This window comes from Microcaecilia unicolor, chromosome 8, assembly GCF_901765095.1.
Source record: "Microcaecilia unicolor chromosome 8, aMicUni1.1, whole genome shotgun sequence".
In the NCBI taxonomy this organism is placed as follows: domain Eukaryota; kingdom Metazoa; phylum Chordata; class Amphibia; order Gymnophiona; family Siphonopidae; genus Microcaecilia; species Microcaecilia unicolor.
Genome location: NC_044038.1, coordinates 196689343 through 196713771, shown reverse-complemented (window position 1 = coordinate 196713771; position 24429 = coordinate 196689343). Strand labels below are relative to the sequence as shown.

General features: G+C 47.3%; 1 protein-coding gene across 4 annotated transcripts in view; it reads right to left on the bottom strand.

Annotated features, from left to right (window-relative positions):
• TCEA2 (transcription elongation factor A2) overlaps positions 1-24429 on the bottom strand; it is an 83382-nt gene that overhangs the window by 58211 nt on the left and 742 nt on the right. The window contains exons 2-7 of one of the 4 annotated variants that reach the window (XM_030213490.1): positions 23688-23800; positions 19005-19067; positions 15959-16064; positions 15313-15376; positions 14693-14826; positions 1981-2037 (exon numbers count right to left, since the gene is read on the bottom strand). In XM_030213490.1, the coding sequence (XP_030069350.1) occupies positions 1981-2037; positions 14693-14826; positions 15313-15376; positions 15959-16064; positions 19005-19058 (415 nt within the window). In that variant the 5' untranslated portion in view covers positions 19059-19067; positions 23688-23800. Of the gene's footprint in view, positions 1-1980; positions 2038-14692; positions 14827-15312; positions 15377-15958; positions 16065-19004; positions 19068-23687; positions 23801-24429 lie in introns of those variants that run through there. The other 3 variants (XM_030213489.1, XM_030213487.1, XM_030213488.1) reach the window with 3 other exon arrangements.

Sequence of the window (24429 nt, the reverse complement as noted above, 5' to 3'; positions counted from 1 at the left end):
TTCTATCTTACCTCAGGGAGACAGAGGCACCTCGGCTCTTCCATGTCCTTCACCAATTCCTCCAGGTTCTCCATAACAATAAGCAGACTCTAAAGGACAACTGACTGAGAAGCTTCTTGGAGGTCGCAGACACAACCCAATAATGGAGACACAGATGGCACCATCCCACCACAGAGGCAGCTACGAACCAGGAGATGCGGATCAAGTCATAAGAGCCGTCCACTGGGAAGGCTGCACCACACTCCAGACAAGAAATTTCCACAGACTCCAGCAACTGCTGCAGTCAATGCAACTCGGCCCTGGCCACAACTGCCACAAATGGCGGCTTGAACGCCAAAAGCTCCAAAAGTAAATGTGAGACTAAAACTACTGCTCCATCTGCTTCTCGTGCAGCTCACAGAGAGCTGAGCCCCCCTGAATGGGGACAGCTGTCTTCTTGGTGACTGCTGTGACCAGTGCTTCCACCCTGGGGTACACCCAGTACCTCTTCACCTCCTCAAGGATGAAGGCGTACAGATGCTCTAGAACTCTGGCCTCCTTGAAAACCCCATCAGGCAATTCCCATTCCACTAACTTCTTGCGAATTAGGGCTATGTGGAGAGAAAAATGCTTTGGGAGGCCCCGCAAGGCCTTACAGCAGAGGACCTCCCTCAGAGGGAGTACTGAGCATCCCCAGAGCTGTTGCGACCTCATCAATGCGACAAGAAAGCTCCTCTCGACGAGAGAAAAATCACATGAGAACACTCCTCTTCCTCCTCCTTTGGGAGTGAAAATCAGGAGCCTGAAAGGAACTGGGTGTTCAAAAGACCCTCCTGATCCTCCGGGATCACAGTGGAGGTACTCAGAGAATCAGAAACCCTCCGGTCCCCTCTATGGTGTTTGGCCTCTGAAACTGAGCCCCTGGATGCTCTCCCCATACCCCTCCTGCCGGCTGATGGGCTAAGCTGGAGAGCCAAAAAAAGAAAAAAGCTGGAGGGCCCTCGTCAGGACTCCCCCTCCAAGCCCCAATGGGGGCTGAAGGCTCTCCTGCTGTAGGCAATAAAAACAAAATGGTCACGAGTCCTGACTCTTCAGCTGCAGCAGTCCCTCCTACCCCCCTTCCCCCCAGGTCATTTCTGAAGTTGGAAACGGCCTATCACAGGAGCAGCAGACAGCCAGCAGCTGTACTAAGCTGCTGGCGCTTGCACACTGCACAGCATCAGATGTCTGCAGACCTGCCTTCCTTCAAAGGCAGACTTCAGCCCAGGGTTCCAGCGTTTCAACCATTCCCCTGCTCTCCGCAGGTGTGCTCTTTTTTATATAGCTTTATTCCCCATTCCCCTGAAAAAAGGAATAAAGCTAATCAGGCAGTTCCAACTGAAAATTCTGTCCCCTCACCCCCCAAAGTGCTAAAGAACTGCAGAGGTGCCCAATGAAGGAACACACAAACAGGGTGTATAAGCTACAAAGGGCAGGGTGATGAGAATCCACAATCCTGCAGCAGGGTTCCACTGGACCGAGCCACACGCCTTGCCCAGTGAACACTAAGGATCGTGACTGGGAGCAGCAGAGCAAGATTCTGCACTCAACCAGATCCGATCTAGGGACTGGGTAACCTGGTGGTGGCCGTTAGGTCCAACCTCGTTGTGCAGCCTAGCTAGCAGAACGATGTGCTAGGCCAGGGACCAGGAGCACCAGCCTGAACCTACCATGCGCTAGACGTAAAGAAAAATGCTGAACCTTCCCAGAGCACCAGCAGGCTATACCTGTGATTTCACTGGAAAACCCACATGTTCAGAATGATGCAGCCTCAGATGACAAGAAAGGTATATTTAATGTATGCAAACTGCCATGATCTTGTGAATAGCAATATATTAAGACCAGTAATAAACATCAAAGCAGATACAGTATTATCCCATCCCCATACTGCTACCATTAGCAGCAAGGTCTGACATTACACCACTCCAGCCATGCAGTACACACTGAACAGTGAAAGGATATTCTCTTCAATCTGGGCAGTGAGATGCTCACAGTCTGTCCCAATGGCAATGTAATCATCTGTAAAATCACCAAAAACAAATAAATACACAGAGGGATACACAGTGCCTGGATATCCCTCCACCCTCCCCCCCTCAGCTGTTCTCCCAAGCATGTGCAGATATCAGCAGAGTTGCAGTGTTTGGTGGAGGATAAAGGCTTCCCCAATATATTTGCCTCATACAAAGGCACCTGACAACTCACAGAAACATGACAGCAGATAAGGGCCAAATGCAGTCTGCCTATCCTCAGTAACCACTTTTTCCTAAGAGACCCCACATGCCTGTCCCATGCTTTCTTAAATTCACTACTACTACTATTTAGCATTTCTATAGCACTACAAAGCATACGCATCACTGCACAAACATAGAAGAAAGACAGTCCCTGCTCAAAGAGCTTACAATCTAATACACAAAAAATAAAGTAAGCAAATCAAATCAATTAATGTGTACAGGAAGGAGGAGAGGAGGGTAGGTGAAGGCGAGTGGTTACAAATGGTTACGAGTCAAAAGCAATGTTAAACAGGTGGGCTTTCAGTCTAGATTTAAAGGTGGCCAAGGATGGGGCAAGACGTAGGGGCTCAGGAAGTTTATTCCAGGCATAGGGTGCAGCGAGACAGAAGGCGTGAAGTCTGGAGTTGGCAGAAGTGGAGAAGGGAACAGATAAGAAGGATTTATCAATGGAGCGGAGTGCACGGGAAGGGTGTAGGGAAGGATGAGTGTGGAGAGATACTGGGGAGCAGCAGAGTGAGTACATTTATAGGTTAGTAGAAGAAGTTTGAACAGGATGCGAAAACGGATAGGGAGCCAGTGAAGCGACTTGAGGAGAGGGGTAGTATGAGTAAAGCGACCCTGGCAGAAGACGAGACAGGCAGCAGTTTTGAACCGATTGGAGAGGGGAGAGGTGACTAAGTGGGAGGCCAGCAAGAAGCAGATTGCAGTAGTCTAAACGAGAGGTGACAAGGGTGTGGATGAGGGTTTTGGTAGAGTGCTCGGAAAGAAAGGGGCGGCTTTTACGGATGTTGTAAAGAAAGAAACGACAGGTCTTGGCGATCTGCTGGATATGAGCAGAGAAGGAGTCAAAGGTGACTCCAAGGTTTTGAGCTGAGGAGACAGGGAGAATGAGAGAGCCATCAACAGAAATAGAAAACGGGGGGAGTGGGGAGGTGGGTTTGGGGGGGGGGGGGGGGGGGGGGGGGGGAAATGAGAAGTTCGGTTTTGGTCATGTTTAATTTCAGGTGGCATTGAGACATCCAGACAGCAATGTCAGACAAGCACGCTGAAACTTTGGTTTGGAAGCAAGGTGAGATATCAGAGGTAGAAAGGTAGATTTGGGCGTCATCAGCATAGAGATGGTAGGAAAAGCCATGGGATGAGATTAATGAACCAAGGGAAGAAGTGTAGATAGAAAAGAGGAGGGGACCAAGAACAGAACCCTGAGATACGCCGACAGGCAGAGGAATAGAAGTAGAAGAGGATCCACCAGAGTGAACACTGAAGGTGCGGAGGGAGAGGTAGGAAGAGAACCAGGAAAGGACAGAGCCCTGGGATCCAAGTGAGGACAGGGTATCGAGGAGTATGCTGTGATCGACAGTGTCAAACGCAGCGGAAAGATCAAGAATTAGGATGGAATAGAGATGAAGGGTCAATATCGTGAAGATTCCTAGATAAATTAGATAAGATAGGACGGGACTGGGAGGGAGGAGATTTAAGTGTGAAAGTTACAAGATGGTGATCAGAGAGGGGAAGATCAGAGGCAAGGAAACTAGAGGGTGAACAGTTGGAGGAGAAGATGAGATCAAGACAGTGACCATTTTGATGAGTGGGGGAGGTGGAGCATAGTTGGAGTTAAAGGAGGATGTTAAAGCGAGTAACTTGGAAATATAAGAGTTGGAAGGATCATTAGCAGGAATATTAAAGTCACCAAGGATGAGAGAGGGGGAGGAAGGATCATGGAAGAAGGCAAGCCAGGCATCAAAGTCACTGAGAAAGGATGAAAGGGACTTATCAGGGGGACGATAAATGACCGCTATTCGAAGAGGCAGAGGAGAGAAAAGGCGGATAGAGCGGACTTCAAAGGAGGAAAAACAGTGAGATTGAGGTGGAAGAAGGGGTTGAAATCTGGAGGAGGGAGAGAGTAGTCCAACACCGCCCCCGCAACCAGTAGGGCGAGGAGTATGTGAAAAAAAGATAACCGCCATGGCAGAGGGCTGCGACTGAAGCAGAGTCATCAGGGCAGAGCCAGGTTTCTGTTATGGCGAGCAGATGGAGGTGACGCGAGATAAAGAGGTCCTGGATATAGGGGAGTTTGTTACAGATACAGCGGGCATTCCATAGGGCACAAGAGAAGGGCAGAGAAGAGGAGGGGAGTAGAGAAATAGAGATGAGGTTAGAGAGGTCGTGGTGAGATCTGTAGAGTTGGGATAATAGTTGGTGAGGAGGTCCAGGATTGGGATTGATGTCACCGGCTGAGAGTAAGAGAAGGAGTAAAAGAGAGCGGAGGAAGAGTGGGAGAGGTGTGGCCATGAAGGCGTCGAAGACGAGAGGTATTTAGGTGGAATGGGGAAGGCAAAATGGAGGGAAGAAAGAGACGGAGATTAAAAGCCAAGCGGGAGGAAGAGGATAGGCGAGAAGGTGAGGTGATGAAGTCTATGGATGGGCAGTGAGTTCCTGTAGCGGAGAGAGGTAGGGGGTGAGGGAAAAGATTAGGAAGGGACAGGGCTAGGAAAAGAATGTGAATAGGGGCCATAAACGACTGAGGTACTTTAGCAACTAGGAAGAAGATTAGATGTAAAGAGAAAAATGCCCTGCACGCCATTAGGCGCGCGGCACCTACAGCGGAGGCCCTGAGTGGATCGGAGTGGACCTGGGTGTCACCCCGGAGAAGGCTGTAAGGATATGCAGATGAACTGCAAGTCCTCCACAGCACCTGAAAGGCAGCCGGTGGTAGAGCTGGGCACCTCTCAGCTGAGGAAAGGCTTACCAGGGGTTAGGCTGAAGCCAGCATTCCTCCCCCTGAGGGTCGCCTGATCCAGACACAGTCCTTGTCTCTATGACCTCCACCAGGAGGCCATTCCTCATACCCACCACCCTTTTCTGTGAAGGTAAAATTATGTATCATACCTGATAATTTTCTTTCCATTAATCATAGCTGATCAATCCATAGACTGGTGGGTTGTGTCCATCTACCAGCAGGTGGAGATAGAGAGCAAAGCTTTTGCCTCCCTATATGTGCTGCCGGAAACTCCTCAGTATGTCGATATCAAAGCTCCATCCGCAGGACTCAGCACTTAGAGAATTACACCCACAAAGGGACACTCTGCCCAGCTCACCACCGCCGAAACGGGGGAGGGGAATTAACCCAGCTCATCCCCACACAAGTGGGGGAGGGGAATCAGTCCAGCTCATCCCCGCGGAGCGGGGGAGGGACACCACCCCGCCGATGCGGGGGGATCTGGCTTATCCTGCAACCGCAACCGCGGGAGGAGCTGACTGACCCTAACACCGCCGAAGCGGGAGGGGTACAAAGCTGCCCTACAGCCGCACGAAGCGGGAGGGAGCGCCGGCAGAATTTATGTCTCAATCCAGCCCCGTAAAACGGAGGGGAGAGGAATGCAGCAGCTCACTGTAACACAAACTCGTCTCAACTCTTGAAGAATCCAATTGAAAAAACTTGAACACGAAGTCCTCCTGAACAGGAACTGAAGACTAAACTTGAACCTGAAATGCAACCAGAATATAAACAGTACAGATATCTAGGAGGGGCTATGGATTGATCAGCTATGATTAATGGAAAGAAAATTATCAGGTATGATACATAATTTTACCTTCCATATCATCATGATGATCAATCCATAGACTGGTGGGATGTACCGAAGCAGTACTCACCCAGGGCGGGACATAGAAATCCCTGACCGCAACACTGAAGCTCCAAACCGGGCCTTCGCCCGAGCCGCCACAGTCAAGCGGTAATGCCTGGAGAAGGTATGGGCCGATGCCCAAGTTGCCGCCTTGCATATCTCTTCCAAGGAGACGGACCCGGCCTCTGCCATCGAGGCCGCCTGAGCTCTAGTGGAGTGAGCCTTCAGCTGAATAGGCGGCACCTTCCCCGCGGTCACATAAGCCGCTGCAATGGCTTCCTTGACCCATCTTGCCACTGTAGGCTTAGCAGCCTGCAGACCCTTACGAGGGCCTGCAAACAGGACAAACAGATGATCCGATTTCCGGAAATCATTGGTCACTTCCAAGTATCTGATGATGACTCGTCTCACATCCAGATATTTGAGAGCAGAGTATTCCTCTGGGTAGTCCTCCCTACGAAAGGAAGGGAGACAGAGCTGCTGATTCACATGGAAGCGAGAAACAATCTTGGGCAGGAAGGAAGGCACTGTGCGAATAGTCACTCCTGCCTCAGTGAACTGCAGAAAAGGCTCTCGACATGAGAGTGCCTGGAGCTCGGAAACTCTTCTGGCTGAAGTGATAGCCACCAAAAAGACTGCTTTCAACGTCAGGTCTTTCAGAGATGCCCTCGACAAGGGTTCAAAAGGCGGCTTCTGCAATGCTCTTAGCACCAGGTTGAGATTCCACGCAGGCACCACTGAGTGCAGAGGAGGGCGCAGGTGATTAACTCCCTTGAGAAAACGTACCACATCTGGCTGCGAAGCCAGGGAAGCCCCCTTCAGGCGGCCCCTGAAGCAAGCCAGAGCCGCTACCTGGACTTTAAGGGAACTGAGCGACAGGCCTTTCTCCAGACCTTCTTGCAGGAACACCAGCACTGAAGAAATTGGTGCAGTGAAGGGAGAAAGTGAGCCTGCTTCACACCACGCTGCAAAGGTACGCCAAACCCTGGCGTAAGCAGTAGAAGTAGAGCGCTTCCTCGCTCTCAGCATAGTGGCGATGACCTTGTCTGAGAAGCCCTTCTTCCTCAGACACTGCCGCTCAATAGCCAGGCCGTAAGACCAAAGGGGGAGGGATCCTCCATCACCACGGGACCCTGATGCAACAGGCCCTGCTCCACTGGCAGCCGTCCACTGATAGCCTTATCAAGTCCGCATACCAAGGACGTCTGGGCCAGTCGGGACCCACCAGGATTATTCGGCCCGGATGCTTTGCCACCCGGTCTAGTACCCTGCCCAACATGGGCCAGGGCGGGAACACATAGAGAAGCTCCTGTGTCGGCCACTGTTGGAGAAGAGCATCTACTCCCAGAGATCGAGGGTCCCGTCCTCTGCTGAAAAAGCGTGGCACTTGGCAATTGGCCGATGACGCCATCAGATCTAGGCTCGGCTGGTCCCAGCGCTTCGTGATGTCCAAGAACGCCTGAGCCGATAACTGCCACTCTCCGGGATCCAAGGTATGGCGACTGAGAAAGTCCGCATTGACATTCATGACTCCGGCAATGTGGGCCGCTGACAGCTGTTCCAGGTTCGCTTCCGCCCACTGGCATAGATTCATGGCTTCCTTGGCTAGAGGGGCGCTCTTGGTACCTCCCTGGCGGTTGACATAGGCCACAGCCGTGGCATTGTCCGACAGGACCCGTACTGGCTTCAACGCTAGTACCGGGAGGAACTCCAAAAGCGCCAACCGAATGGCTCTGAGTTCCAGGAGGTTGATAGACCACTTTGCCTCTGCAGGAGGCCAGAGCCCCTGCGCTGTCCTTCCCAAGCAGTGGGCTCCCCAGCCCGTCAAAGAGGCGTCCGTCGTGACAATCCACTTCGGGGTCACGAGGCATCCCTGCAGACAACTTGTCTGTCTTCAGCCACCAGCTCAGCGCCTTGCGCACTGCTGGGTCCAAGGGAAGGCGCACAGCATAATCCTCCGACACCGGAGTCCAGCGCTGCAGCAGACAGTGTTGTAGGGGTCTCATATGAGCCCTGGCCCAGGGCACTACTTCCATCGTGGCCGTCATAGAGCCCAACAGCTGCACATAGTCCCAAGCCCGAAGCGGAGAGGCTACTAGGAACTGGTCCACCTGAGCCTGAAGTTTGACAATCCGATTGTCCGGCAGGAACACTCTGCCCACTTGGGTGTCGAATCGAACTCCCAGATACTCCAGGGACTGAATCGGGCGCAGCTGGCTTTTCTCCCAGTTGATGATCCACCCCAGGGAGCTCAAAAGAGCAATCACCCGGTCCACAGCTTTGCCGCACTCTGCATAAGAGGGGGCTCGGATCAACCAGTCGTCCAGATAAGGATGGACATGTACTCCTTCCTTTCGCAGGAAGGCCGCGATGACCACCATTACTTTGGAGAAGGTCCGCGGAGCAGTAGCCAACCCGAACGGGAGGGCTCTGAACTGGAAGTGTCGGCCCAGGACTGCAAAACGCAGAAAGCGTTGATGAGGAGGCCAGATGGGAATATGCAAGTACGCGTCCTTGATGTCCAAGGATGCCAGGAACTCCCCTGCCTTCACTGCCGCTATAACAGAGCAGAGAGTCTCCATGCGAAAGTGCCGAACTTTCAAGGCCCGATTGACCCCTTTGAGGTCGAGGATAGGCCTTACAGAACCTCCTTTCTTTGGTACCACAAAGTAAATGGAGTAACGTCCCTTGCCAAGCTGATTTTCTGGCACCGGAACGACCGCACCCAGGCGGATCAGATTGTCCAAAGTCTGCTGCACTGCCACAGCTTTGACCGGAGACTTGCAGGGAGAGAGAACAAACCCGTCTCTTAAGGGTCGGCAGAACTCTAGCTTGTAGCCGTCTCTGATGACTTCCAGCACCCAAGCGTCTGAAGTTACCCTGGTCCACTCGCCCAGAAACGAGGACAGGCATCCTCCAATCTGCACTGGGCCATGGACCAGGACCCCGTCATTGGGTACGAGACCCTGGGGGAGGACCGGAGGGCGCACCTCCGGGACGGCAGTCTCTGCGAAAGGAATGCTGCTTGGGGGAGAAGTTCCTCTTGAAGGAAGAGGGGGCAGAGGAGCCCGACTTGCCCGGGCGGTACCGACGGGCTTCCTGAAACCGTCCTCTGGAGATACCGGGGCGAGCACTGGCCCGAGCCCTGACCTCTGGTAACCTCTTGCCCTTAGACGTGCCGAGATCGGTCACAATTTTGTCCAGCTCGACCCCAAAGAGCAGCTTGCCTTTAAAAGGCAACTTAGCCAGGCGGGACTTAGAGGCGTGGTCCGCAGACCAATGTTTCAGCCAAAGCCACCGCCGCGCAGAGACTGTCTGAGCCATACCTTTAGCCGAGGCTCTCAAGACATCATACAGTAAGTCTGCCAAATAAGCCAAGCCCGATTCCAGGGCCGGCCAATCAGCCCTCAAGGAAGGATCCGAGGGGGAAGCCCGCTGCACAATCGTCAGGCACGCCCTGGCCACATAGGAACCGCAAACTGAGGCCTGCAAACTTAAGGCAGCCGCCTCGAAGGACGACCTTAAGGCCGCCTCCAATCTTCTGTCTTGGGCGTCCTTTAGGGCCGTGCCACCTTCCACCGGCAACGCCGTTTTCTTAGTCACCGCAGTGATTAAAGAATCCACGGTAGGCCAAAGAAAAGCCTCCCGTTCACTTTCAGGCAAAGGATAGAGGCGGGACATAGCCCTAGCCACTTTGAGGCTCGTTTCCGGGACATCCCATTGAGCCGAAATTAAGGTGTGCATGGCATCATGCACGTGGAAGGTTCTAGGCGGGCGCTTCGTCCCCAGCATAATGGCGGAGCCAACAGGGGCTGAGGGAGAGACGTCCTCCGGAGAGGAAATCTTCAAAATGCTCATGGCCTGCACTAACAGGTTGGGCAAATCCTCTGAGCGAAAGATCCGCGCTGCAGAGGGGTCATCCGCTCCATCCGAGCGGGAATCCGTCTCCTCCAAGGAATCCCCAAAGGACCGTTGGGAGAACTCAGATACGCTGCCCTCATCTACATCAGAGGAAACAGAGTCCTCTAAGGCCTGGGAATCCACCCGAGGGCGTTTACTTCCGGGGCCCTCAACCCCTTTATCAGACAAGGGAGAAGGGGCAGCGTTTTGCATAAGGAAGGCCTGATGCAGCAGCAAAATAAACTCGGGGGAGAAACCCCCCAGACTGTGCACTTCAGCAGCCTGGGCCACAGCCCTAGACGCACCCTCAACCGGCGCTCGCAAGAGCGGGGGAGAAACATGCTGTGCATCCAAGATGGCGTCCGGCACGACACTCCGCGAAGGAGCCGCGCGGGAAGAACGGCGCTTAACTTTAGCCGCTTTTTTGCCGTCGCCCAAATCAAGGGCGGCCATGGCATTAACTTCTCCCAGCTCAAGAGCGGCCCAAGAAGAAGCCGTCCGAGCAGAGTGGCCGGCCAAGATGGCGGAGGCGAGCAGTGGGGGATGGGCGTTTATGGCGGGAAAAACCGCCGCACCGGAGGAAGACCCGGGACACTGACCGGCCTCCAAACTGACACCCAACAAGGGCGAATCAGACTTTAAGACCCCCGCATCCCCGCTAGAAGCGCACACGCGGTCCGGGGAGCGATTCTTCGCGCCCTCGCCCTCCGACGCCATAGGCCACGTGGAGATCGATCGGGGAACCCCCTGCCCGCTATAAAAAGGTAAAAATTACCTGCTTCTCGCTCCAAGCTGTAACGACCTGGTGCCCCAGTGAGTAGCTGCAATAAACGTTTAAATAAACGTCGAAATAAACGCCCTTAAGGACGTTCAAAAATTATTTTTTTTTTTAACGGAGCCAGCGGGAGGGGGGAGAAAAGGAGGGACCTGGCGCCACCAGGTTTGCACTTGCTCAAGAAGAGCCCTCAACCCCAGGTACTCAACAAAACCTAAAAATTAGGCTTGAGCTGCTGCTGTGTGTGACCACCACCTGCTGAGATAGAGAACATACTGGGGAGTTTCCGGCAGCACATGACCACATATAGGGAGGCAAAAACTTTGCTCTCTATCTCCACCTGCTGGTAGATGGACACAACCCACCAGTCTATGGATTGATCAGCATGATGATATGGAAACAGTATTTTCTTAGGTTACTCCTGAGCCTATTTCCTCTTAACTTTATCCTATGTCCTCTTATTCCAGAGTTTTCCTTCATTTAAAAAAGGCTCATCTATCTAACTCCCATTTAAAACCCCTCACCAACCTGAATCAGCAATAGCACAGAACAGGATACTTCATGATGCCTTCTCTAAAAATTATAATAGCACATGAGAGCAGAAAAAGACCACTGGCCTACAGTGGTGGAAATAAGTATTTGATCCCTTGCTGATTTTGTAAGTTTGCCCACTGACAAAGACATGAGCAGCCCATAATTGAAGGGTAGGTTATTAGTAACAGTGAGAGATAGCACATCACAAATTAAATCCGGAAAATCACATTGTGGAAAGTATATGAATTTATTTGCATTCTGCAGAGGGAAATAAGTATTTAATCCCTCTGGCAAACAAGACCTAATACTTGGTGGCAAAACCCTTGTTGGCAAGCACAGCGGTCAGACGTCTTCTGTAGTTGATGATGAGGTTTGCACACATGTCAGGAGGAATTTTGGTCCACTCCTCTTTGCAGATCATCTCTAAATCATTAAGAGTTCTGGGCTGTCGCTTGGCAACTCGCAGCTTCAGCTCCCTCCATAAGTTTTCAATGGGATTAAGGTCTGGTGACTGGCTAGGCCACTCCATGACCCTAATGTGCTTCTTCCTGAGCCACTCCTTTGTTGCCTTGGCTGTATGTTTTGGGTCATTGTCGTGCTGGAAGACCCAGCCACGACCCATTTTTAAGGCCCTGGCGGAGGGAAGGAGGTTGTCACTCAGAATTGAACGGTACATGGCCCCATCCATTCTCCCATTGATGCGGTGAAGTAGTCCTGTGCCCTTAGCAGAGAAACACCCCCAAAACATAACATTTCCACCTCCATGCTTGACAGTGGGGACGGTGTTCTTTGGGTCATAGGCAGCATTTCTCTTCCTCCAAACACGGCGAGTTGAGTTCATGCCAAAGAGCTCAATTTTTGTCTCATCTGACCACAGCACCTTCTCCCAATCACTCTCGGCATCATCCAGGTGTTCACTGGCAAACTTCAGACGGGCCGTCACATGTGCCTTCCGGAGCAGGGGGACCTTGCGGGCACTGCAGGATTGCAATCCGTTATGTCGTAATGTGTTACCAATGGTTTTCGTGGTGACAGTGGTCCCAGCTGCCTTGAGATCATTGACAAGTTCCCCCCTTGTAGTTGTAGGCTGATTTCTAACCTTCCTCATGATCAAGGATACCCCACGAGGTGAGATTTTGCGTGGAGCCCCAGATCTTTGTCGATTGACAGTCATTTTGTACTTCTTCCATTTTCTTACTATGGCACCAACAGTTGTCTCCTTCTCGCCCAGCGTCTTACTGATGGTTTTGTAGCCCATTCCAGCCTTGTGCAGGTGTATGATCTTGTCCCTGACATCCTTAGACAGCTCCTTGCTCTTGGCCATTTTGTAGAGGTTAGAGTCTGACTGATTCACTGAGTCTGTGGACAGGTGTCTTTCATACAGGTGACCATTGCCGACAGCTGTCTGTCATGCAGGTAACGAGTTGATTTGGAGCATCTACCTGGTCTGTAGGGGCCAGATCTCTTACTGGTTGGTGGGGGATCAAATACTTATTTCCCTCTGCAGAATGCAAATAAATTCATATACTTTCCACAATGTGATTTTCCGGATTTAATTTGTGATGTGCTATCTCTCACTGTTACCAATAACCTACCCTTCAATTATGGGCTGCTCATGTCTTTGTCAGTGGGCAAACTTACAAAATCAGCAAGGGATCAAATACTTATTTCCACCACTGTATGTACTCTGTCCACACTACAAGAAAATCTTATATGTACATGCAAGTGTTCAATGCTGCATATGATTGATTCTGGCTTATGAGTTTTGTGTATGCAATATGTTCTTCATCCTTTAGGAACGAATTGGTGGAATGGAACAGAAAGTGAAAGTAAAAAAAATAAATAAATAATCCCAGCTTCCAGGTGCACAACACAATCACCTGTAGGATGCCAGTTCTTCTTTCCTTCCTCACCAAGTCTCTACCGATCTGGCAGCTGAGCAGTAATCCAGAATAGTCAATCTCCAGCTCTGAAATAATCTAATCAACTCCCAAACATCTAGCCTCCTGGTGCCCTGCATCCTGCTGTACAGTACCTGGCCAACTATAGGCTGGCCGGTCACAGACAAAAGAACCAAATCTCCACACGACAAAATCACAGAACAAGATAGTAGAGATGACCAGAAGCAACAAATGGTGTGAAGCTGAATTCATTAGATGTTTCTAAAAAGACTCAGGATGCACAAAAAAACAACAAAGTGAACAATGGTTGGCAGAAGATCTTTATTCAATGAAAACGATCTGATACGAACTGTGTTTCGGCTATAAGGCCTGCGTCAGGGGTCTACATACAAAAACACCTCAAGAGCTTTATAGGTCCAGAATCTAACATCACTTATACACACAAAAGCACGTCCTCCAAAAAACGCTAAAGAAAGAACGTGTCAAACTGCACGAACAGCCGTAATTATTGACAAAAAGTTTGCTTGTGCAGTCTGATTATTGACAAAAAGAATGGATGACGTGCTTTTGTGTGGACCTATAACGCTCTTAAGATAGTTTTGTATGCCGAAATTTGTATGCTGACTCCTGAGGCCTGTGTCAAGTCTTTTTAGAAACATCTAATAATTCTGCTTTACACCATTTGTTGCTTCTAGCCATCTCTACTGTCTTGTACAACAATATGTTGACACCAACCCAATCAGTTTCTGGGTCACTATAGCCTGTTTGTGCCAACTCTGCCAGTTATTGTTGGTTGTGAGTACCCTTGGTTTTACCCTCATCAGCCCTCCCTTGTCTTTGCTTTAGAAGAAGTGAAAGGCAAGATGTCTGCAATACTGCAATTTCTCAACCCTGCTCCTACCAGTGCTACAGACCACCAAAGAACACAGAGGCTGCCTGGCCCCATCCAGACTGCCCGGTTTCACTCCTGGTACAATGGGCCACAAACTGCAATTTATCTCTGGCTTTCCCCTCATTCTTCATCATTAGGGATCCTCTGTGGTTATCCCAGGCTTTCTTGAATTTCCAATACCTCCACCACCTTTGTTGTGAGGCTGTTCCAAACACCCACTATTTGTTTACTAAAGAAATGTTCTGATGTTGCTCCTGATTCTACCTCTAGAGCATCATACAGTATTCATGTAAATGTGCAAAACACTTGATTAAAATGGCATGGTGGCTACAGAAACAACCTGCTGACATCCATGCAACTGCAGCAGGGACAGTAACCAGTGGTCAAGTCAGTGGCTCCCAAACCTGGTCCTGAAGTCACCCCAGTCAGTCAGGTTTTCAGGACACCCACAATGAATTTTATGAGAGAGATTTGCAAGCACTGCCTCAACTGCATGCAAATCTATCTCATGAATATTCATTGTGGATATATTGAAAACCTGACTGGCTGGAGTGCCTCCAGGACTAGGTTTTTGAACCTCTGGGTTAAGTGAATTAATAAGATACTGCTGGTGTGTTTCCTATAGAGAGAGAAAGTGTCCGTGTGCTCAAACTAAAAAGAGACGAGTTTTAACACCACAAGAATCCAGGGTAAGAACTGGACTCTGGATACCAAAGCAAACTCAGTAAAGGAGAGGATGACATCACAACATAGAGGGAGAAAGGAATGGGTCAAGTCCACCCCTGGGCCGTGCCTCTGTTCCCCAACAGGCTTACTATCTGTCTGCAGTGCAGCAGTCAGCAACTCTCTGCACTTATTCCGCACTGTGTCAGAGGTGACAGCAATCGGGGGAAAGGTGGTGATTTTCGGAGTTGTTGGAGTTTTGGGTTGCTCCTGTTTTTTGTGCGAGCTGAAAAACAGAAAAAAAAAAAGAAAAAACAAAAGGTAAAGAGGTCTGAAGTTAGATCCCAGGATCATTACAAAACAGCTAAACTGAAGAGAAATGAAAAAAAAAAAACATCAGACGGCAGGACAAGCAAGGGAGGAGCAGAATTGGTGGGAAGAAAAGGACATTCTCGCCATTATGAGGCTGCAAGTTGACAGCATAGAGTACTAACTCCATAGGACAGTATCCACCCCTCTCTTTACTGTTTTATCATCCTCTGGGGGGGGGGGGGGGGGCAGGGATTGATATACTGCCTTTCTGTTGTCACAATCAAAGTGGTTTACATATTACATACAGGTACTTATTGTGTACCTGGGGCAATGGAGGGTTATGTGACTTGCCCAGAGTCACAAGGAGCTGCAGTGGAAATAGAACCTTCCTCCCCACCCCCCAGGTTCTCAGCCCACATTAGACTGCTGATGCTTAACCTTTCTCATGACAGTTCATTACCTTGGGTCCATGGAATCACCACTCTCCCTCTTCTTCCTCTCTTCACTTTTCTCTTCTGGGGCATCTACCAAGAGCCAGAACCACACAATTACACATTATTCAACTCAATGGCAGTCGGTCTGCTTTCAGATCAACAACCCCAACAAATGTATAGTGGTCGTTCATAATAAAACATTTTCAGAAAGTTAAAAGTAGTTATGGAAAACTGGCCTCAAATAAGATCCTGGAGGAGATACACTCTGATGCTTTCCCTTTTTTAATCTGCACATAGGAGTTCATGCAGGGATATGGTCTCTCCTGGCGAAAGCTATCAAGCAATCTACAACAAAGCAATCTTTCACCATTAGCCCAGTTAACACAGCTCTCAGGCCTTGCTTCTCATACTCAACATTGCCAAGATGAGGTAAGGTCATACACTCCATACATTAACAAAGCTTTGAATGATGCCATCTTCTCCTATCTAGAGGAGGGTCTAGGAACCAGGTGCGTATTAAAGGAAAAAAAAACACTACTGAAGGCTGGACACAATTTCACACACCGAATCGTATATCGCAAGTGGTAAACCCCTTGGACAGAGCCATTACTCAGGAAGGTCTGCATCTAAGCGTGATGCCTCTTTTTCCCCAATTAACCCTGAGGTTCTCACCCAAGAGCTTTTTCCAGGATTTGATGAGCGACTTAGAAAGAGATATAACTTCTTCATCCATACTCTGCTTTCTTAATGCATTCACAGACATCCCAATCCTGGTGGACTGAAAAGCAAGAAGAGCAGAGATGTATCATGATTAAACTGTGAATTATCCACAACTCTCGCTACCTGATCCCCACTTTCACTCATCCAGTACACTAAGTCTCTACTTGGGAATTCAACTCAAGACTGGATCAGAAAAAGTTTGCAGATGAAAGTCTGACACCTGTCTCAATTAAAAAGGAGCAGTCACCAGGCTACCTACATCATTCAACCACCGCTCTTCAAATCTACCTTGGATATCAATATCATGGCACATAATTAGGATTTCTGGTCATTGATGTTCATGAATCGTAAATGTGAGTGTTTATTTTCCAGCTAATTAGGCAATCTTTGTAGGTACAAAAAAAAATAATCTAGTTTCATCAGTTTTTATACCACAAGTACTATTGTTGGATATCTTTTCCATTAGAATTAAACACATATGTTTCTGTCACTTAGGAATTATTAGTACAGAAAAGGCAAAAAAAAAAAAAACAGTAGGCTGTACAAAACAAGCCAGGGAAGGGATAAGAGTGATAAAGTAGTATTTTTTCACTGTTTATCAAATAAACCCATATATTCATTTTGTTGTATCAGGGATGTTTTACTGGTGTTTAGTGGTTAAAATCTAAACTCAGAAGACCTATATTTAATCTAAGCCTCCGGGGACTGGGCATTCCTCAACTTGCTTAGGAGGGATAAGAGACGACCATGTCAACAGAAAACCAAACCTTATCAGAAGCTGTTCAGCTTCATATTTAGACTTCACTCGGAACAGCTGGTACAACCTACCGGTGTGCCCAAGTTCCATGTAAAATTTAAAAAGATTATTATTCATGCACTACACTGCTTTTGGAATGTTACTGCATTGTGGAATCTGTACTGGACTCCACCCACGGCACAGAATTTGCCTCAAGGTGGAGCTCTGGTTGAAATTCAGCTGCTGCCACACTTTTCTGCACAGCATACTCCTTTAGAGTGTGACCAACATGGTGCAGGAAGTCCTGTGCTGTTCTCACAAGACTGATAACATTGCAGGATTGCAAGGACCACATTAATCACATACCACTTTTTTGTGGTTACAATCATAGCGGTTTACATAGTATATGCAGGTACTTATTTTGTGCCTGGGGCAATGGAGGGTAAAGTGACTTGCCCAGAGTCACAAGGAGCAGCAGTGGGAATTGAAGCCAGTTCCCCTGGTTCTCAGGCTGCTGCACTAACCATTAGGCTACTCTTCCACATGGTGCAGGAAGGTCAAATCATCCAACAACTATAATGCTGACAGAGACGGAATTTGTGGAGAGAAGCTGGGGAAGGAACAGTAGCATACCAAGGACAGGGTGGTGGAGGCGGTCCACCCCAGGAGCAGGCAGCAAGGGGGTGCGTGGAGCAGGTGCACAGCTGTTGGCTCTGCACACCCTCTTGCTAGGAGGAAAGGTCTGGTGATGCGCTGGGGGGGGGGGGGGGGGCACAGCAGCAATCAGCCCCAAGTGGTGAACAAGCTAAGAACGCCACTGGGAAGGAATGCACCAGAGGGGGCCAAGGAGCTAATGAAAAGAAGGAGAGGAAACAGTGAAAAAGTAGAGAATGTATGTGAAGGAAGATAAATTGGAAGAGAAAAGGGGTAAGGGATGTATGTTTGCAGAGGGTAGGGGGAGGAGTCTGGGGCAGTACAGAAGGATTGAAAGTCTGAAAGAAGCAACTCCCAAACTGCTATTTACCACATGAAAAAGTTTTTATACTGCAGAAGCTAGAACTTCTTCTGCTATACACAAAGCATTGGGCTATTTCTTTTTTTTTTTTTTTTTTTGGGGGGGGGGGGGGGGGGGGGGGGAGAAGACTTGATTTCTCTCCAAATCCCAGTACGATCTGGGCCATTTTCAAACAAATGTGATTGCTACTGTTTTCACCCTCATGCTAAATTTGGCCCCACTCTTCATTTTTCAGTTATTTTGCCCTCAAACATTCTTGACTCCTTCCTTTATTTATACATTTCTTTCCAAAATATTAATTGGGTTGGAAAGAATAAAAGCAAGAAAAATAAATACAAAAAAATCACAAGCAACCAGCCTTGCACTAAGGCCAAGCCATAGCCCCATCTGCAGCCACATTATACATCAATCCCCCTCATTACACAGAACAGGTCACCGACCCCGAATCCTGCAAAGAGCTGTACTGAGTGGAGAGACCTCTAGAAACATTCTAAGGAGCTGATGCAGAAAGTTAACATGAGCCTAACTGCATGATTAGCATGGGTTTTACGAACACATTAGTGGCCATACAATGCAGAAAGGGGTTGAGCACATATGTTAACTCACACAGATATGGCTGCACAGTCCATTAAAACATATAGTAATGAGCACATTAAAGCATTCTGCGCAATGCAAAGAAAAAAAGTGGCTTTTGATGCGAGCACGAGACAATTTTTTTGCCAGATCTGGGATACTGCAGAAGGATTACTGGAGAGGATTCATGCCAGACATTCAATTGTCAGTTTTGTCTTCTTTCATAACCGAAGCGCCTGCAAATTTAAATGACCAAAGGGAGGTACCACATCATATGCGATGTCCACACACACACAACAGTATAGGCACACATCCGCACCTATTATTCTGTGTACAAATATCAGCCTCCCAAAACTTTCATATATAAGTTTTGTGAGACATATTTATAAGCAAAAGAACAGGTCCCGATGTGCTCCTGCTTTTCTTTGGACATGCGAAAAAAAGGTTTCGAAAAGTAAGCACAGCTTCTTGTGAGCATGTGCCCAACTGGCTTCTCCTGATTAACAGGCAAGTTCTGTGTGTTTTAAATTTGCAAATAGGTTCCTGCATAGCACAGAATTAAGTTTGCAATAGAAGCCGCATGCTGAGCCATCTATGCGCAGCTCTAATGTGACCCTTTTTGCATCAGCCTTTAACTCAGAACACTGCAAAGTTTGTCTTCCCATAATCGTTACCTGCAGTAAATCCAGGGTTATGGGCATGCTTTTTAGTTCTTTCAATAGATCCATTGCACCTTCCTATAAAACAAAACAATGGGACATGTCAACGAGTCCAACTATCCCAAGTCATACTTCAGCGTCAGTCCAGAACTTCACAGGGAGGCAGCACAACAGAGCCTTAACCAAAACATGACAAGAAAAATAGCAATGAGAGTCCCCCATTATTAGGCTAAAGAATGTTGTGAAATATCAATTTTTAGAGGCATTTGAGGCTCTAGTTTTAAGGTCTCAGCATTACAACCAGCTGATTAGGCTCCAGCCAATATGGAGATTCCTAAAATTTTAACTAAATAAGATGCTGTTTCTATAGAAGGCAACCAGGGAAGACCAACCTTCCAAGTCTGGAGACTACAGCGACCTTTGAGTACTAAGTGAAAACTACCTTGTGTTTCATCTTTGACTTGCCTATTTTTGCATCACTAAGAGAAATGATGTACTTGTGTCCTTAAAGTAACTCTATATACTTCCCACTATATTTGTACTTTAGCCAATTGTTTTTCCATGTCCGCTGATCTTAAAGTTTTTCGCTCATTTTGCAAACTGTTATTGCTTCTTTCCCCACGTGCTGGTGGACTTCCACTCATTCCTTCCATTCAGGATGCTCTTCCAGGTTTAAGGAGAGTAATGGACTATCAGCTTTTGTACTTCAGCACTTTTGAGTATTAGGGTATGATACTGTTAGGTATTTTTTTTTGTTACATTTGTACCCCGCGTTTTCCCACTCATGGCAGGCTCAATGCGGCTTACATGGGGCAATGGAGGGTTGCCCCTTAGAGAAACCTTCAGGTATATTTCGGTTAATTTTGCACATACAATGACAGGAATGAACCTCACTCCTAAGCCAGGGTATGTGGAGTACAGTGCACTCCATTTAAGTGCACGTCAGATAAGCGCATGCTCTGTTTAACTGCATGCCCTACTTCAGTCCCGTTTTTGGCGCCATCGATTTCTATGGGGACAAACTTTGGTTTAGCGCACCACTGATAAGTGCAAGATTCGCTTATATGCATGGTTTAAGACCAAGCCTCTGCAGGAAAGACTCCGCATGAGCGCACGCACGGAATATGGAAGCCAATTGGCGTGTGACAAAGCGGCGGTAAATTTGAAATCTTGTTGGTTAACTGCCACAGGCAGAAGAAGCAAAAGAATGCTGTTAGAGTGTACACTGGCGTCATTGTTGTCATTGCACAACTGTAAGACCTTAACACTGGCTGAACAAATAGACGTTCTTAAAAAATTAGAAAACAAAGTCAAGCATCTATTGCTAAAGAATATGGTGTCAATCCCTGTCAAATTTCACGTATCTTGAAACAGAAAGACCAGCTTCTGGAAGACTGGCAAAACAATACAAATCCACACCGAAAACGGACGGGAAAAGCTGGAGGTAGACGACGCTCTTCTTCTGTGGTTTTCTCAAGTCAGGAGCAGACAGCTTCCTGTCAGTGGTCCACTGCTTATGGAGAAAGCCAATCAGCTAGCTGAAAGTCTTGGACTAACTGAATTCAAAGCCATTGTTGGATGGTTGGAAAGATGGAAGGAGAGGAACAACATAAAAAGATGACTTTGGTGCTGAAAATTGGGTTCCTCCTACCATCTTGAACGAGTTTGCACCTCGTGACATTTTCAATGCTGACGAAAATGAACTCTACTGGCGAGCGATTCCTGATAGAACACTTGCATTCAAACAAGCCGAAACTACAGGAAGTAAAACGTCAAAGGACCAACTGACGATATCCTCCTTTGCTGCAATATGGATGGGAGTGAGAAGTTGGAACCACTAGTCAGCCCTGTTGCTTCAAGAATGTTAAGCAACTTCCTGTGTCATATTAGGCTAACACAAATTCATGGATGACTGGGGAAATTTGGAAGCAGTGGCTAAAGAAGCTAGACACTAGAATGCGGGCACAAGAGAGTCAGATTTTGTTGCTTTGTGATAATTGTGCTGCACACAGTGATGATGTCAGGCTAACGTCAAGGTGGTCTTCCTGCCACCAAACACTACCTCTCTGATCCAACCTATGGATCAGGGCATAATAGCCAATTTCAAAAAACATTATCAGGCTCTTGTGCTACGTCATCTGATGAGCGTTATGGATGACCAGACTGGCAATGATAAACGTGCTGTTGAACTGGCTCGTAATCTATCACTGTTGAATTCCCTACATATGCAGAAAGAAGCCTGGAATCATGTTACACAGGCAACCATTGTGAACTGCTACAAGCGCGCAAGCTTTGTTAATGATGTGGAGAGGGATGAAACAGATGCAGCTGTTACAAATGCGTCAGATGAACAGGCTATTGACATCCCAGCCGGTGTTACTGAACAGGAGTTTCATCACTACGTAGCTGTTGATTATGATCTACAAACAGCTAATAGCACTGATATCCAGATACGCGCCTACACGCAGCCAATGGCTGATGATGAAACAGATGATGAAATGAGTGCAGGCACATGCTGATGAAATTCAACAACCTCCTGTCACTTTTGCAAGAGCGCTGGAGAGTCTCAACACCATGTGGGCCTATCTGGAGACCACTGGATGTCAGTGCTATGACAGTTTTTACCATCGGGCAGACGTAGTCTATGGAACTCACAGACACAAGAGTGTACAGAGGACTATGACTGATTACTTCAAGTAAGCCTAACGTCAGTTAACGGAAACTGTATAACGTCAGTTAACGAAGACTGTATACTGTACGTATAATAAACAGTACTGTACATATGTTTATCAGATGTCAAGCGTCTTTGGGCCACAACAGTAAGTGCACGTATTTCTTTGGTCCCAGACCCTTGCACTTAAGCGGATTGCACTGTATTTGTGAAGTTAGCTCTATAACCAAGCATCTCCCCAGGCCGCACAGTAGGAGCTATTCTATAAATGAACTAAGAATATTAGCATAACCTAGTATCGACACGCCTAACATCTAGGCATAAGGGCAGTGCTTAAATGTAGCAAAGACACTCGTGTATACCCCTTGCAAATACATTAGGTACATAAATGCCAATATTATGCTTCTAGGTGTGCACATATGCTCATATATGTTGTTATTCTAAATACGTACACATGTAACATGCACTGTGTGAGCCTCTAGTTTATAAACTTGCCCTTTATAAGAGTGTAATTATTTCCATAAAGCCGATACCATCTTCAGCAATTAAGATACAGTAGTGGAATACATTATTTTGGGTTGTTTTTTTTAAATAGATTACCTGGTGAGCATGGAGTTCTTGTTTTCATATCCAATTTTTCAAGATTGTTATTAGATCTGTACCAAATACTCACATTCGATTCGGCCCTGAATAGTGCCTTGAATACATTATTCATATTCGGCCGAATACAAATAATCCGGGGTTCTACTGAAATAAAACACTTGATCTCTGATTTGAATTAGATATTTATTTATGCTTTCTTGTATCCCACTATTTTCCAAAAAAGTTTTGGTTCAAAGTAGCTACAGTTCGGATCAGTAGCTAGAGTTATGGAAGAATGGAATATTTATTTCAGGACAGGACAGTCTTGATTATCTGACAGACCCCCGGTGACATCACTACATTGCTGTTAAGGAAGTGTGCAGGTTCTCTTCCTGTTTTCCAGCTTCACATGCTGCAAGGAAGCCATGTTTGATCTGAAACAGTGCTTCTCTGCAAGGGAACCATGTTTTGCAGCTGGTTTGCATGCACAGATTCTCTTCCAGTTTTCTAGTACTGTACGTGCAGTAATATTTGGATCTGGGATCTCGCTTTTTCAGCAATGGCACTGTTTTTGATCTGAGACCATGCTTCCCTAAAAGGAACCATAACTTTTGAACCTGGGACCCTGTTTTTGAAGCGAGGGAACCATTTTTGATTGATACACTGCTTGTTTGAGCATTGGATGATGGTAAAAGGAAGTGCTATAGAGGTTAGGGCTCTTCAACTTGGAAAAGACACAGCTGAGGGGGGATATGATTGAGGTCTATAAAATCCTGAATGGTGTAGAATGGGTAGAAGTGAATCAATTTTTAACTCGTTCAAAAAATACAAAGATCAGAGGCCACTCAATGAAATTACATGGAAGTACTTTTAAAAACAAACAGGAGGAAATAGTTTTTCTCTCAAAGAATAGTTAAACTCTGGAACTTGCTGCCAGAGGATGTGGTAACTGCGGTTAGCGTATCTGAGTCATAAAAAGGCTTGGACAAGTTCCTGGAGGAAAAATCCATAGTCTGTTATTGAGATGGACATGGGGGAAGCCACTGCTTGCCCTGGGATTGGTAGCATAGAATGCTGCTAATAACTGGGTTTCTGACAGGTACTTGTGGCCTACATTAGCCACTTTTGGAAACAGGATACTGGGCTAGATGGACCAATGGTCTGACCCAATATGGCTATTTTTATGTTAGAGTGAACATTAAAGATGTTTTGAGCTGAAGTCTTGCTTTTACAGCATAGCAGCAATTTTTGGACCCAACATGCTGTTGCTCTGTAAATTAATTATTTGACCCGAGAACCTGCTTTTCCTACTAGGGAACCATTTTTGATCAGAAACCATCCTTTTGCAGCAAGGGAACCATAGTAAGATTCTTGTGTACAATGAGTTTTATGCAGTACTGTATATACACCTAACCCTGTTTATATTTACAGCACTTTATTCTTACATCTGTTTTGCCTGTGAACTTGGGACTGTGGAGAGTTTCCAATTTTAGTTCTAACCTCTTGATGTCTGCTTCCAGTTTCAGTTCTGCTGTCTTGATGTCTGCTTCATACAGTACTGTTATTGACAGAAAAAGATAAAGCAGTGAGCTTGAAAAATAGGGCTCCAACTCAGTTCTGTATTTCTCTTCACGGCCTGCTGTAAGAAGACAACTCAAGGGAGGCTGAACATGCAATAGATAAATACTGTATGGTTCTCTTGCTCAGTTTTGTATTTTTGTTCACACTATGTACAATAGCTGTTTTGTACTGTGAAATATGTGGCTCTGTATTTATGCTCAAATTGTCTACTGTACAAGAAACACAATCATATCTATGTTGGGGGGGGGGGGGGTTAGTGTTAATACTGCATTTTTAAGGGGTTACCATTGTTTTCGAATTAGCCGACATTTCACTTAGCTGACAAAATGGCTCGGTCCGGCTTACAACAGATAATTGAGACTGTATGGCAATTTGTTTGTCTCTAGTGATTGTAGATCTCTTGAAAATCTAAAACAAACAAACCATGCATACAAGTCTTGTGACGTCCATTTTTACAAGAGGGTTCTCAGTTTTGTTCGTTTGTGGGTTCGCTTGAATGAAGATGTAATATCGCTGGATGTACTTTTGTAGTCGGTTACCATTTGCTTGAAAAAGAGGTGCCATGTGTCACCCAGGCTCTTTGGAAATGATTAACGGAAAGACAGA